The 15,631-nt window shown below is 36.3% G+C and overlaps 1 protein-coding gene across 1 annotated transcript; it reads right to left on the bottom strand.

The window, feature by feature from the left end:
• Positions 1 to 3,914: 3,914 nt before the first annotated feature.
• LOC104096521 (late embryogenesis abundant protein 6) lies at positions 3,915 to 4,646 on the bottom strand. The gene is made up of 2 exons (XM_009602902.3): positions 4,485 to 4,646; positions 3,915 to 4,402 (listed from the first exon to the last, which is right to left on the bottom strand). The coding sequence occupies exons 1-2, from the start codon at positions 4,569 to 4,571 to the stop codon at positions 4,109 to 4,111; spliced, it is 381 nt and encodes a 126-aa protein (XP_009601197.1). The 5' UTR covers positions 4,572 to 4,646; the 3' UTR covers positions 3,915 to 4,108.
• Between the last annotated feature and the right edge of the window lie 10,985 nt (positions 4,647 to 15,631).

Genomic DNA, 15,631 nt, shown 5'->3' with positions numbered 1-15,631 from the left:
AAGTGCAACAATAAATATAAGCAAGTACAACCTCTCAAGGAAGCAGTCACTCAACTCATCTCAACAGCTCATACTCTCGGCTCTCAGCCCTCAATACACACTCTCAATAGGTACCTGCGCTCACTAGGGGTGTGCAGACTCCAGAGGGGCTCCTTTCAGCTCAAGCGCTATATCGTTGTGGCATGCAGCCCGACCCAATCATATAAGTAGCCATAAGGCTCGTTGCGGCGTGCAACCCGATCCACAATCCATAAATAGCCATAAGGATTGTTGCGGCATGCAACCCGATCCATATAACCTCACATAGCTCACAGGTTGGCACTCATGCCCTATATCGGTCACTAATCTCTCCAGCCCCTCGGGATCACAGAATATCATAATAATCAGCCTAAACAGAGAATACAACAAGTATCAACAAGAACTGAGAGGGAACAGATATGTAACACACAAGTAAGACTGTGACTGAGTACAATACAATAATTAGCAGTCAATTCAATAAGTATACGACCACTGCGGGTCCCAATAGTGATATCATATGTCCTAATCATGGTTTCTAACATGAAAGGCAGTCAATTGCTCAAAGATAAGGAAAAAGAAGTAATAACAATGGCTATTCGACTCTACAGTCTCACGGGACGGACCAAGTCACAATCCCTCGCGGTGCACGCTGACACACCTGTCACCTAGCATGTGTGTCACCTCCAAACACTCACATCATACCAATCCTCGGGGTTTCATATCCTCAAAACCAGATTTAAGACTGTTGCCAAACCGAGCAAATCTCTACTCCGAAATGCCTTTGCCTCTCAAATCGGTCTCCAAAAAGGGATCAATTCCACAAGAAAAGTACTAAATTATAGCCAAAAATCCAAAATTTTCCCGAACCCGATTCCCGGGCCCACATCTCGAAATCTGACAAAGGTCACAAAATCGGAAAACCCATTCACTCACGAGTCTAACCATACCAAATTTACTCAAATCTGATAACAAAATCCCATTCAAAACCTCAAAATCCCAACTCAAGAGTTCTTCCTCTTTTTCCCCAATTTCTCACCCCAAATCAAAAATTAGATGATAAAATTAAAGATGAAATCATGGGATTTAACCAAACCCAAGTAAGAATCGCTTGCCTCAATCAACTCCATGAAACTCCCTTCAAGAATCGCCTAATTTCGTGTTCTCTAGCTCAAAATATGCAAAATGGGTTCAAACAATCATTTTTTTAAATTAATATGCCTTCCCAGATATCCTTCATCGCGATCGCGGAACACTCCTCGCGATCGCGAAGCACAACTATGATGCCCCATATTTTTACCCTACGCGATCGCGGATCACTGCCGCTCATACCTACGTGTTCGCATCCTGCCTCACGCGATCGCATAGAGCATTGGCCACACCTCCCCTCCTGCTCAAATCTTTCCACGCGAACGCGACCTTAGCCACGCGTTCGCGAAGCACATCTTCGCACGCATACGCGATCACGTTCCTAACTTTGCGATCGCATAGAAAAAACTCAACTCTGCCCTAAAAAAGCTAACGCGATCGCGAATGAATCCCTGCGATCGCGTACGAGGAAACCAAAACCTGCTGAAACCAGAACTTCAGCTATTAAGCCAAGTCCAAAAATTATCTGTTAAGCATCCGAAACTCATCCGAAGTCCTTAGGACCTCAACCGAACATATCAACCAATCCTAAAACACCATACGAACTTAGTCGAGCGTTCGAATCACTCAAAACAACATCAAAACACTAATTATACCGGGATTCAAGCCTAAAGAACTTTTAAACTTTCAAATTCCACAAACGACGCTGAAACCTACCAAACCACGTCTGATTGACCTTAAATTTTGCACACAAGTCATCTTCAACATTACGGACATATTCTAACTTCCGGAATCGGAATCCGATCCCGATATCAAAAAGTCAACCCCCCGGTCAAACTTCCCAAAATTTGACTTTCGCCATTTCAAGCCTAAATTAGTTACAAAGCTCAAATTCACCGTTCGGACACACTCCTAAGTCCAAAATCACCCAACGGAACTAACGGAACCGACGAAACTCCATTCCAGAGTCGTCTTCACACACTTCTTACTACGGTCAAAATCCTAAGACTTAAGCTTCTGTTTTAGAGACTAAGTGTCCCAAAACACTCGAAAATCAAAAACAAGACCTCCCGACAAGTCACATAAGCAGAAATAGATACGGGAAAAATAGTAAATAGGGGATCAGGGCTGATACAATCAAAACGACCGGCCGGGTCGTTACACATAAACAAATTGAAAAGTTGAAAAATATGTTTTCCTACTTTAAAGTCTCATTTTATTTTCAAATATTTGCATAGTACAAAATAACAATTCCTTTCCCTCTTAATTTTTTCTGAAAATTTTCTTAAAATGGTTTTTCCTGTTTACAAAATGGCATTCCTTTTCCCTTAATTTTTCTGATGATATTGTTAATTTTTTACTGTCAACGGAATGACATTTCTTTTTCCGAAGATTCTCTAAAATATTGTTTATGGTATGATAACTCAAACACATCTACAAATTATTTTCTAAACCAAATTTAACATTTAAGTTTTTTCCAAATTAAACTTCAATTGACCCACTTAAATTATTGTGGCGTTCAAGCTAAATAAAAATATTATAAGCTGTAATGTTTGTGATATTATCCAATTTACTATTAGCTATCTTAGATGTAGTCATGAATGAAAAAAAAAGTAGTCCAAACCGCAATACCACAAATTTACATTTAAAAAGTGAACTTTCTTAACCTTTGGAACTGTGCAAAATTTTTAAATTGCGCAGTTTTTAAATTGCAAACCAACACAGTTTTGCCTGTTAGATTAAAGTCCAAAACGACAATAAATGGGTAAATTATAATAAGCATCAAATAGAAGTTCATTTTGTCAATAGCTTATTTAAATAAATCAGAATAAAAAAAGTACAATAGGTAAATTTGCAAGGTATATGACAAGATTCCAAAATGAATATGTAGCCTACTCTCTCTAATCTCCTAACATTATCATGTAAAATGGCTTTTGCTGGCATTTAAAATTTCTCAAAGGTTTGCTAAATTTACTAATATTTTATAAAGATAATAGAGTTATTAAATAGCTAAATAAGAGAGAAAATTATACTCCAAGAGTTGGCATATGAAAAACTATCATATTTATCTCAGCGAAGAGATCCACATATTCAAGTGGTGCCCAAATTTTCCTTTTCTATGATAGTGTTTTAAGAGCCTATAAAATATGCCTGTGGAAGAAAAATTTAAGTGAGGCCCAGTTTTCTTGCAAAGTTGTCCAAGCATATTTGGGGCTATATTTTGGAATGACCTAATTTCCCTCTGACGGAGAGCTGCCTGATTACTATTCATTCGGTTATTTTGTCAATTCCTGTAATAGAGTTAAATCTCTATGGTTTTTTCAAAAATTCGAACCGGAACCTCCTCTCGATTGTGGCTTATTAATAGCAAGCAAGGTAAAGTAAAGTAAAGTGCTCTTCAGCACTTACTATTAGTCTTTTGCCCTCGCGCGCAAAGTCCAAAAGAATGTTTACACATTATCTGGCTAATTTTTTTATCTGCCTTTTTTTTTATTTATTATTATTATTATTAGTATATAGTACAAATAGAATCTCTTTGACAAATTTTTTGCTTCCTACTACATCTATTTGTGCTTTTGAACCCCGTGAAAATCCTCAACACATCTGTTCAACCCTCATAGTAATTTTTCCGCTAGAGCTAAGATTTGCTCACAAATACTGTAAACAAAAGGCAACAAAAAATCTAACAAGTTATCTTTAGGTGGCGACGCAGCTGTGCTGATGCTAGAGAGACGACCATCCCATGCTTCGCCAACATCATATTTTGGAGCATAAGAAAACATCCTTCAGTTATTGTTAGATAGGTCTAATTAAGAAAAGAACCAAATATATATCATTACTTTCTAACAATATCTGCCAGTCAAACATTGTGCATAATCAAACGCCTATCTCATTTTATAAAATCTAAATAACCAAGACAACTGAAACTTCAAATTTTACACCTATATATGAAATTATTAATATTAAACCCCCCAACAACTCTCTCTCAAATTAAAAAACTACTTCAGATATGGCCATGAGAAGGAGGATAACCTCCAAGAGGATACGCAGGAGCAACAGTACCAGTAGTTGGAATGGTAGTACCCACTGGATCATGGTGTCCTTGACCTCCAACCGTAGTTGGACCAATATGGTGGTGCCCTCCAATTCCAAGATGAGCTTGCTTTGCTTGCAACTTCTCCGCCGCATGGCGAGCTTTAGCTTGATGCAGCTCCATTTTAGCTTCTGCTTCTTTTGCTTTCCTTCTCTCTTCTGCTATCGTTTTCTCTTCCTTTGTCCTTGCTGCTGCTTTCTCAACCTGTTAATAGAACAAACCCTTCATATTTAATTTCCATTAATAGAAAGAAAACACTAAGTTAAAGAGTATTATTAATTCGGACCTTTTCTTCAGCTTTGGCTTTGAGTATATCAACATGCTCTTTCCCAGCGGCAGCTGCGTTGCTTACTTTCTCCTTTACAGAATGCATCTTCTTCTTTCTTCGTTGCCTTACGCAGAATACTACAGTTGTAGATAATGTATTAATCTATTGTAAATTGAAGGTTCTACAGTTTATAGAGAAATAAGTAGTATGTGTAAAGAAGCTATAGAAAGCGGTTGAATTCCAAGAGTGCCGCCACATGTCCATCATGCACCCCTAAAGTCCTTGTTTGCTGCCACATCGACTTGCAATGTCATTTTTAGCCTTTTCTTTTCTAGTTCATTCTTATCTGAAATTTAAATTTAAATTTGCATGGCATAAAATTCAGTAAAAATATATTTCTTCCATCTCAATCTATGTTTGACTTAGATATCAAGTTTAATAATTTTTTTTATAGTCTAAATAAATTATATATTTATGTGATTATAAATTAATATAGTAAGAATAAATAGCAAAAAATAATTTTTTTCTTGTTAAGGAAAGGTAATATTTTTAGGCCGACTAAAAAGAAAACAAAACCACATAAATTGAGCCAGAAAAAGTAACTTTGCACCAGAAGTTTTGGGTAAAAATCATTTACATTCCCAAGTTTATTCTAAAAATCAAACCCATCATCCAACTTTGAACAATTATCGTTTTCATCCTTTCATCCTACGCAATGTCTATTTTTTCATTGACATTTTCAACTCCCCATATATGTAATACTTTTTTTATATTATTTAAATATTTTTAATGTAGGTATTTATTCATTAGTTAAAAATATTATATTTTATATAATTTAAATCTAAGTTCACTAACATTATAAATAAACTAATCATATTATGAATTTATTACAAAATATATTATTTTAATAATATGTATATTAAAGTGCATATAATGTATGACAGTGTGTGTGTATGATTTTAAGTTTCACTATTTTTATTATTCTCAATGTGTATATAAATTTTTGAGTTTTGATTGTTATAACTAGTTTTTTTCTAAATTATAATTAAAATTCATGTAAAGTATAAATACATAATTTTGTAAATTTATTATAAAATTCACCTCTATTTTTCGCCCATTTTTTATTACATGTATTGTATAATTTATAAAATATTTACTCTCTTTTATTCTCAATTTTGTAAATAGATTGAGTTTTGATTATATTACTATTAATAAAATTACTGATACAAGTAAATTTTTTATTGTAATTTTTTATTTTTCTTATTTATTTCACAATTGAACATCATTAACATATATGCTTGACTACAACTTCTCACTTTTTTTTTGTTTCGATTTTTTTAATGTGTCTATAGGTAAGTCGATAACATAAATTAAAATAAAAAATAACATTGAATTAAAGAATAAAAATAACAGATAAAAATTATAGAGGGTAAAATAGGCATCTTAAGAAGTCACCTTTGATATGAGGAGTAGAATGATAGTTGTTCAAAGTTGGAGGATGAGTTTGGTTTTTAAGCAAACTTGGAGGATGTAAATAATTTTTACCCGAAGTTTTGCGTACTTAAGGTTGACTTCAAGATCTCTGAGGAAAGGATCTTATTATGTGTTTTAATGGTACATGCCTTACGAGAAATTTTACTTTGTGAGTCACATAACCAACATTATCTATGTGAGTCTAGTTTGTTTCTTGACAAGTCGACTCATGTTCCTACTTCCGTATTTTAAAACATAAGCTAAAAGGACAATGTTTAAGTCTACTCTTTTTCTTAATTAGAGGCTTAATTGGTGACAATAAAAGGAAAATAAAATAAGAAAATCTTGATCATTAACAGTATGATCTACAATAATATAATCTAAATTAGAAGTGTAATATTTACACATATATAAAAAAAATTATATTACGTTTTCCATTAAAAAAAATATGAATACTTGAAATTAGTAAATTGCATAAATTAAAGTTTATATTTTTTTTTATAGTAATGGAATATTTATATTAAAAACTAGAAGTAGTTTTGCTTGTTACAAGTCATAGGAAAAGCTGCCACTCGTATCACAAGCGATATTTTGGTTTCCTAGTGTCCTAAGCATATTACAAGTAGTAGTTGTTAGGGATTTAACAAAAAAGCAGTCTCCATTTTGTTCCAATGTCAGTTGTTGCATCACAAAAATGAGGTGGACTTGCATGGAGCTTTGGGGCTTCAGGATTTAACTGTTTGAAGTGATCCTCGGTGGCGTCTTTAGCTAGTAGATGAGCCACTTTATTACCTTCACGAAAGTTATGTCAAAGGAGAAGGGCCTTCTGCTGGGGCATTAATGATCTGCATGCATAAACAGTGTTAGAGAAAACAATATGATCATGATATATTGCGGTGATAGCCTCTGTTGAATCTGTTTCCACCTCAAGGTGGAAAGATTGAATTTTGTGGCAATTTGTAGGCCCTCGTGTATTGCCTGCAGTCCAACATGTAACGGTGATGTAGCAACACATTTTTTTTGGAAGCCAAGGATCCAATTACCAGCGTGATCCCTGAAGACTCCTCCTAATCCTGTACCTTTTGTGTTTTTTTTGTAGGCTCCATCAATGTTGAGTTTGTATTAGTTTCTTTGGGGTGCATGCCATCGTATGTGGATTGACATTTTGGTTTGAAGTGGTGCACCTTTAGAGTTAAGAAGAAGAAGTTCCAAAGCCTGGCTCGAGATAGTGTTTAATGTGGGGGAGTAGTTTGTGTTATCGAAATTAATTTTGTTTGTAGTAATCCAAATACCCCATATGAGGAAAGGGAATAGGTGAGCCCATTCTATTTTTGGAGATTGCAACATCAGATTTAATTTCCTTAAATTGAGGAGCCAATGATTGTTAGCAAGGATGCTATGGGTGTTGATGCCTAATTTTCTCCATATTGGACAAACCTTTGGACATTTTTAGAAAGACGTAGGTAATGATTTCTTCTTCTGTTCGGCATATAGTGCAGTGAGGATCAATGTTGATGCCTATGCGGTTGAGATATTATCGACAAGGAAGTCTATCGTGGAGACATTTTCATAGAATTTTTTTTATTTTATTAGGGCAGTGTAACTTCCATATCCATTTGAAATCGTGTTCCAATGGGGGGTGTGCCATTGATGATTCGATAGCATGATTTAGTTATAAAACAACTGTTGTTATTAGGGCTCCATAAGGGTTTGTCTAAATTACCATGGTTTAGCGGTTGTGAGATGGTTTCAATGTTGTGTACAATGGAAGTTGGTAAATCGAAGGAGATATAGGATAGATTCCATTTACCGTTAACAAAGATGTCCTTAACTTTGAGGTTTTCTTCCTTCTTTTGAAGGGGGACCTTCTATACAGTTTCTTAAGGGAGGAAAATCTGGAATCCAACGAGTGTTCCAGATATTTAGATTTGAATTGCGGCTTGGTTGCCAAAGAATGCCCTTAAAGCAGGTAGTCCATCCTTTGAGCATGCTTCTCCAAATGAAAGATGTTTGAGTGTTTCTTTTTTTACCATACTTTTTGATGAGAAGGTTTGCCAAGGGTGCTATAGGGTTGGTAAGAATACGCCATGTTAGGCCACTCAGAAGAGCCATATTCTTGGATTTGGATATTTTTAGGCCAAGGCCTCCAAAACTCCTTAGGTTTGGTAATGGTTTTTCAGTTGATTAAATAAAGTTTTTTCACCTCGTTTGTGGTTCCTTAAATGAAATTTCTTTGAATTTGATCGATTTATTTTTGGATCTTAGCTAGTAGGATAGTGTATTGCATTGCATGATTCGAGATCGAGTTTAGGGTTGATAGGGCTAAAGTAGTTCTGCCAGCTATATTAAGGAAGTTGGTTTTCCATGTGGAAAGTCTACCACACATTTGGTCAATTATAATTTGATAATTAGCTGCTTTAGGGTTTCTATCCAGAATTGGGAATCCAAGATATTTCCCAAAGGATTGGCTAATCTTGATATTCTATTTCTTTGGCAGTGTTTAAAGGATAATTTTTGGAAAAGAGGATCTTTAATTTATGAAGATTGTTGCTTTGTCCCGATAGATTGCAAAACAACTTTAAACACTTGTCGATTGTTTTGTAACTTTTAATATTTTCCCTAGCCATTAGAGTTAGGTCGTCGGCGAAGAATAAATGGGATAAAAAGTATATGTTTTCCTCTTCACCGTAGAATGAATCCTAAAACATAATATTTTCAAAAAAAATTTTATGAAAGAGTAAGACCTAGTAATCGATTTGGGAAGATTTTTTCCTGTTTTATTTTCTTTTTACTGCACCGGTTAATCTTCTAATTAGGAAAAAGAGTAACTTAAATATTAGCTTTTTAAACTTATGTTTTAAAATAAATACCCTCCAAATATTTTTCATCAAATAAGTATCCTTCGAATATAAAACTCTTCCAAATAAATATCTCATATCATAATCATAAAATACGGTTCTCGACTCCCTTTCATATTCTCACGGCACCTCGTGCCCATATCTCTAATCACAACCGCACGAACAACTCTCGTGCCAAATATTTCAATACATAAGATCCGCATGATTAATTTATTTTCAATAAAATAAGGTTACAATTTTTAAAACCAATTAAGAATTTAACAAAGAAATGAGCTTATTTTAGAAATAATTTGAGTAAAGAAAAATGACATTTCAATTTAAATAAAACATCAGATAATCTATTGCTTCGGATGTAAAACTTATTAGTTTAAAAAATAATAGTAACTTCTTTTATTTAAAATAACTCAGTCATCAAAAACCGGTAAAAACCAGGAATATAAATCTACAGAGTCTCGTACTAAAAAGCCCAAGCCAACACAATACAACAAAGAATAAAACACATAGTAAAATCAAATAATACATCACGGTAGATCACAAGGATTGACCTATCACGGAAATACAAAATAACCAAAGACAAGTGCAACCATAGAGAGATGTCAACAAAAGGGCACTCCCGAGATACCGTCTCATAGTCCCAAAAGTAAATGCTCAACAGAGGATCTCCCGAGGTACCTCCTCGTAGTCCCAAAATAAATATGCAATAACAACAATGCCCACAGGCTATCACAAGTCATTACAATTCAACTCCTGATATATAATAAAGTAAATGCACGCCTTCTCTCACCACACGCGCATAATAATATTCTCACCTTGTCTCGCCACATGCGCAACCCTCCCACACACACACACACACACACACACACACACACACATATATATATATATATATATATATATATATATATATATATATATATATATATATATATATATATATATATATATATATATGCCCACCTTCACGCCGCATGCGCATAAATCAATAGTAACAAGAGCACGACAGAAACCTCGTGCAAATACCCGAATAAACCTCCCCACAATATAACGTGCCAATATCACATTTCATAAATTGTACCTCAAGTGCTCAAATATTACACATATCACAGATTGCACATCAAGTGCTCAAATATTACAACATATCACATATTGCACATCAAGTGCTCAAATATTACAACATATCACATATTGCACATCAAGTGCTCAAATATTACAACTTATCACAAAAATCAACAATATATTATTTTCCACAATAGGAGCCCATGGCTCGACCATAATGTGCAAAAAATCTTAACAAATATATCCGGGAGTAAACAACTCAACAAAATAATATTTCACATAAAAATCAAGGTGGCAATCACACCAAATCGTCATATAAAAACAAATCTAACAAAACAAGGATTTAGGCAAGACAATTAAAAGATTTAACAAGTGTCAGTAATTTTTAATTTAATACATAAGGGGATATAAAGATTTTAACCAATATAATTTGCAGATATAAACCAAGTACGTACTCGTCACCTCGCGTACATAATTTTTAATTACACAAATTGCACATAAGACTCAATACCTAAGGGGTAATTCCCCTACTCAAGGTTAGGCAAGATGCTTACCATTTTGAAGTTATGCCGATATTTCAAAAATCGCCTTCTTGCTTGAATTGACCTCCGGACCGCTCGAATCTGTCCAAATCAATTGTATAACTTCATTAAAATTCATCGAAAATAATTCCGGATAATAAAACGTCGACTTAAAAATTTATTCTAAAAGTAAACAAAAGTCAACGCGGGGCTCGCCTCTCGGAACCTGACATAATTTCCATGAAATCCGAACACCCATTTCGATACGAGTTCAACCATACCAAAATAACTAAATTTCGATAACAATTCGATCCCCAAATCTATCCAAGAGGGTTTTCAAATTTTTTCAACTTAAATCACCAATTAAATGTTAAAATGGATTCGGGTAATCTAACCAAAATTGAGTTAAGAACACTTATCCCAATGTTTTTCTTGAAAATCTCCCAAACATCGCCTCTCCCCGAGCCCCAATTCGTAAAAAATGGACAGAACTTAAACTCTCTGCCCAGACATTTGCTCTACGCGATCGCAGACATGTCCACGCGATCGCGAAGCACAATTCCCCCACAGCCCAAATTAACCCTATGCGACCGCAAAATTTTCCACGCGATCGCGAAGCTCAAACTCATAGGCCTACGCGATCGTGGACTCATCCACGCGATCGCGAAGCACAAAACGCGTGACCTCTACTTCTGCTCCACTTACTCTACGCGAACGCGACCTTCTTCACGCGTTCGCGAATAACAAACTCCCACAGCTACGCGATCGCGGCCCTCTTCACTCGATCGCGAAGAACAAAATCATCACTGCCTCAAACAAGCCTACGCGATCGGGGACATTCTCATGCGATCGCATAGAAGGAAACCAGTGACAGAAAACCAATATTCTTCAACTGGAATGCCAAGTCCAAAATTGATCCGTTAACTATTCGAAACTCACCCGAGGCCCTCAGGATCTCAACCAAATACACCAACAAGTCCTAAAATATCATACAGACTTAGTCGAAACCTCAAATCACATCAAATAATGCTAAAATCACAAATCACACCCCAATTCAAGCTTAATGAAACTTAAGAATTTCCAACATCTACATTTGATGCCGAAACCTATCAAATCAAGTTCGATTGACCTCAAATTTTGCACACAAGTCATAAATGACATAACGGAGCTATGAAAATTTTCAAAACTAGATTCTGACCCCGATATCAAAAAGTCAACTCTCTGGTCAAACTTTTCGAAAAATATTTTTTCGCCATTTCAAGCCAAATTTCACTACGGACTTCCAAATAATTTTTCGTACACACTCCTACATCCAAAATCACTATACAGAACTATTGGAATCATCAAAATTCGAAATCCGGGGTCGTTTACACATAAGTCAAATCTCCGGTCAACTTTTTTCATTTAAGCTTCTAAATATGAATTGTTTCTTTCAATTTAATTCTGAATCTTCCAAAAATCAAACTCGACCACACCCGCAGGGCATAATACATATTACGAAGCTGCTCGAGACCTTGAGTCACTGAACCCCGTTAATTTTTAAAATGATAAGTCGGGTCGTTACATTCTCCCCCTCTTAAACATACGTTTATCCTCGAATGTGCCAAGAACTATTCAGATGACATTAGATTACTGAGTGCATTATTTCACACATACTCACGGGTGCTTCTATGTCACCGTAAATTTAACAGGGTCCGACAACATCATCTCAGTGGAGATTATTTCCTTTATTCACACTTATAAGCCTTTAAGCCAATTCCTTACACTCCAAATAAATTTCAAATTCCTTACATCAACACACTGTATTAGTCCCAATCAGCTGTAGCAATTCGTTCCTACGCACACATCACACACATGTCCATAACCACATCTTTGGTCATAATAGTTGTTTATAATTAATTTCAGCATCCTCAATTAATCTCATATTCACCAAAATCTCATTTCAACTTTTCGTAACACTGACAGCAACACGCGAGACATGAATATCTCATAATTATTTACCCGAATAACGAGTCACATTTAACGCCACCCGGGCACTCACCTCGTAGGTTAAAACTCAATAATTACAGCACAATTATGGCTAAATATGCACGGAAAGATATACAAGAATTATCAAATAAGCCCATCAGGCATGACTCCATATTAATACTATAGTACAAATTTAAATTTTACAAAAGGAGAATTTAAACTCATAAAAATTTTCACCACAAGGACCTCGTCCTTATACAACTTCCACCGCGACTTGTAGCTCGGTTTAAATATTTCACATCATATAAAAATGTGAGGATCTCATCCTCAACTCCGAATCACAAGTATTTTGCACATTGTGCCAACTGAAATTTTCAATTTCCTTTCTTTCTTCTTTTTAATATATTTCGTAAACAGTTTTCATAACACATAATGAACCCTCATCCTGGTAGGACATATAATTCATAAAATTGAAATCAATTATTCCGAAATCACATCAAAACCCACTGTAGTGAATAATAAAATTACTTTTGGACTTATAGCCTTCAATGGTGCACAAAATAAAAATGATAGACACGGGCTAACATCATCAAATCTTCCCAACAAGGATAACATATAAGTGGGTCACAAACCTCATCCATAAGCAGAGCATAATAGGAGGACTCGCCGCAAAATTCAGAACCGAATAAAATTAAGGAATATATCCTTTTATTACAGATCAGGATCATACCTGTAACGACACCACCTGGTGTAGTTGCCTCAGCCACACCATAACAATTATATCAACGGGCTGGGCCTCCCCCTCTAGGGCGCCCTCTACCCGCCTATCCTCCCACCCTTAATTGGCTGTGCACGTGGAGTAGTAACTGCATTGGGGCCCACAACCTAGTGCTCTGTTAAATTCCACCCCTCCCAAGTCTAGGACAATCTCTCATAATGTTCCTAGTATCACCACACTCATAACAACCCCTCTGAGGTTGCGACTGCTCGTACTGAGTATGTGCCGGATAACTGGAATAACCACTGTAAGAATCTCATATTGGTGGTGCACTAAAAATATTAACTGGAGCACTATGAATACTCTGAATTGTGGACTAGGCTGACCGACTGCCCGAGCCTCCTCCATGATGAGTCATAACTGCAGAGTAGAATCTACTACATCCTCCAGAGTTCCGAGACCTTTTGGCCTCCTTAGACTCCTTCTCCTCACTTCGAATATGTTCTAACATCTTGGCAGTCTCTATTACTTGCTGAAATGGAATGTCAGTCTGCAACTCCCGAGCCATACATATTATAAAATCATAATTGAGCCCTTCAATGAATCCGCGGACTCGCTCTCTAACTGTAGGAACCAAGATAGGTGCATGGCGGGCTAACTCACTGAACCTGATAGCATATTCTGACATCGTCATGGTGCCCTGATGCAACCGTTAAAACTCTGTATGCCATGCATCCCGGAGAGTCTGGTGAAAAAACTCTTTCAAAACATCTCCGAAAAATAAGCCCAAGTTGGTGGTATGGCATCGGCTGGTCTACCTTCTTCATAAACGTGCCACGATCGATACGCTGCTCCTGACAGCTGAAATGTAGTAAGGGTAACTCTGCTCACTTCCACAATACCCATAGTGCGGAGAATACTGCGACACATTTCTAGAAATCCCTGGGCATCCTCGGTAGCTGTGCCACTGAAGGTAGGTGGACTATACCTCTTAAATCTCTCAAGTCTCTTTTGTTATTCTTCTAATGCCTCTGGCCTGACCTCAGGTTGAACTGGAATAACAGGATGTACCGGTACTATACTCAGAACCTGACCAATATGAACCTGCTGCTCTGGAGTACGGGCGGTAGGAGTCTGAGTTACTCCCCCAATCTGTGAAAAATTTGGTGCAACAGAGATCAATCCCGCCTGAGTTAATGTACCAAACATATTCAAGAACTATGCTAAAGTCTCCTGAAGGCCGGGTAACAACAGGTGTTTCTGGTACCTGTTCCCCAACTGGAGCTACTGGCGGCTTCTCAACTGCTGCTCTGACAGGTTCTCTAGTTGCGGCACGTGTCCTTCCTCGACCTCTACCTCGGCCCCGGCCTCTAGCGGCCCTAGCAGAATACGCGGGTGCCTGCTCAGCTGACCCGGTAGCACGTGTCCTCACCATTAATGAGAGAACAGAGATACAAAGGCTCAAATTCCACAATCAACAAACTTTGCACGACAAGAATGAAAGAAGTGGAAATTTCCTAACAGCTCTGTAGCCTCTCGAAGATAAGTACAGACGTTTTCGTACCGATCCGCAAGACTCTACTAAACTCGTTTATGACTCCTAGCACCTATGAACATAGAGCTCTGATACCAACTTGTCACGACCCAATTTTTCCTCCGTTGGGTATCGTGATAGCACCTAGTCTTAGGGACTAGGTAAGCCTAACATTTACTGAATAACAACAATAATTAAATAACATCTAACAATTTTTGAAATGGAAATCTGTATAAAATTTACAATTTCCAAAACTGGTAGTACAAGTCATAAGCTCTATTGAGTTACTAGAAAGCCTATAAATACACTATTTTGAAATAGAGGTAAAACAGTGCAAGTATAATATCAGAAGGTGACTCCAAAGCCTGCGAACGCAGTCATAGGTTTACCTTGAGTATCCACAGCAAGATCCGTGTTGCTAGCGATTGGTCAACTGACTCCACATTTACCTGGCTCTGTACAAAAATTTGCAAAAGTGTAGTATGAGTATACCACAGTTGGTACCCAGTAAGTATCAAGACTAACCTCAGTGGAGTAGTGATGAGGTACAGTCAAGACACTCACTAGTCAAATAACATGTGCCATACTAAAATAATCAAAAATAAATAGCAGTGATAACAACAATAATCCACTAGTTCTATAAACATCAAGGCAGGAAGAACACCATAATTATTACTCAGACGAATAAGAAATACAAGAACAACCAATTAAACAAGTCTTTCACATATAATCTCTTCAAATAAATACCCTCCAAATATATTTCTTCAAATAAGTATCCTTCGAATATAAAACTCTTCCAAATAAATATCTCATATCATAATCATACAATACGGTTCTCGACCCCCTTTCATATTCTCACGGTACCTCGTGCCCATATCTCTAATCACAACCGCACGAACAACTCTCGTGCCGAATATTTCAATAAATAAGATCCGCATGATTAATTTATTTTCAATAAAATAAGGTTACAATTTTTAAAACCAAGTAAGAATTCAACAAAGAAATGAGCTTATTTTAGAAATAGTTTGAGTAAAGAA

This window comes from Nicotiana tomentosiformis, chromosome 6 (genome assembly GCF_000390325.3).
Source record: "Nicotiana tomentosiformis chromosome 6, ASM39032v3, whole genome shotgun sequence".
In the NCBI taxonomy this organism is placed as follows: Eukaryota; Viridiplantae; Streptophyta; class Magnoliopsida; order Solanales; family Solanaceae; genus Nicotiana; species Nicotiana tomentosiformis.
Note: the sequence above shows the minus strand (reverse complement) of the source record. Positions and strands in the feature narration are given on the sequence as shown.

What these genes read in the sequence shown, in the direction of transcription:
- LOC104096521 (XM_009602902.3), bottom strand. Translation starts at nt 4,571, where the DNA reads ATGCATTCTGTAAAGGAGAAAGTAAGCAACGCAGCTGCCGCTGGGAAA. An exon ending in AAGCCAAAGCTGAAGAAAAG is followed by an intron (nt 4,403 to 4,484) that starts GTCCGAATTAAT and finishes TTCTATTAACAG; the next exon opens with GTTGAGAAAGCAGCAGCAAG.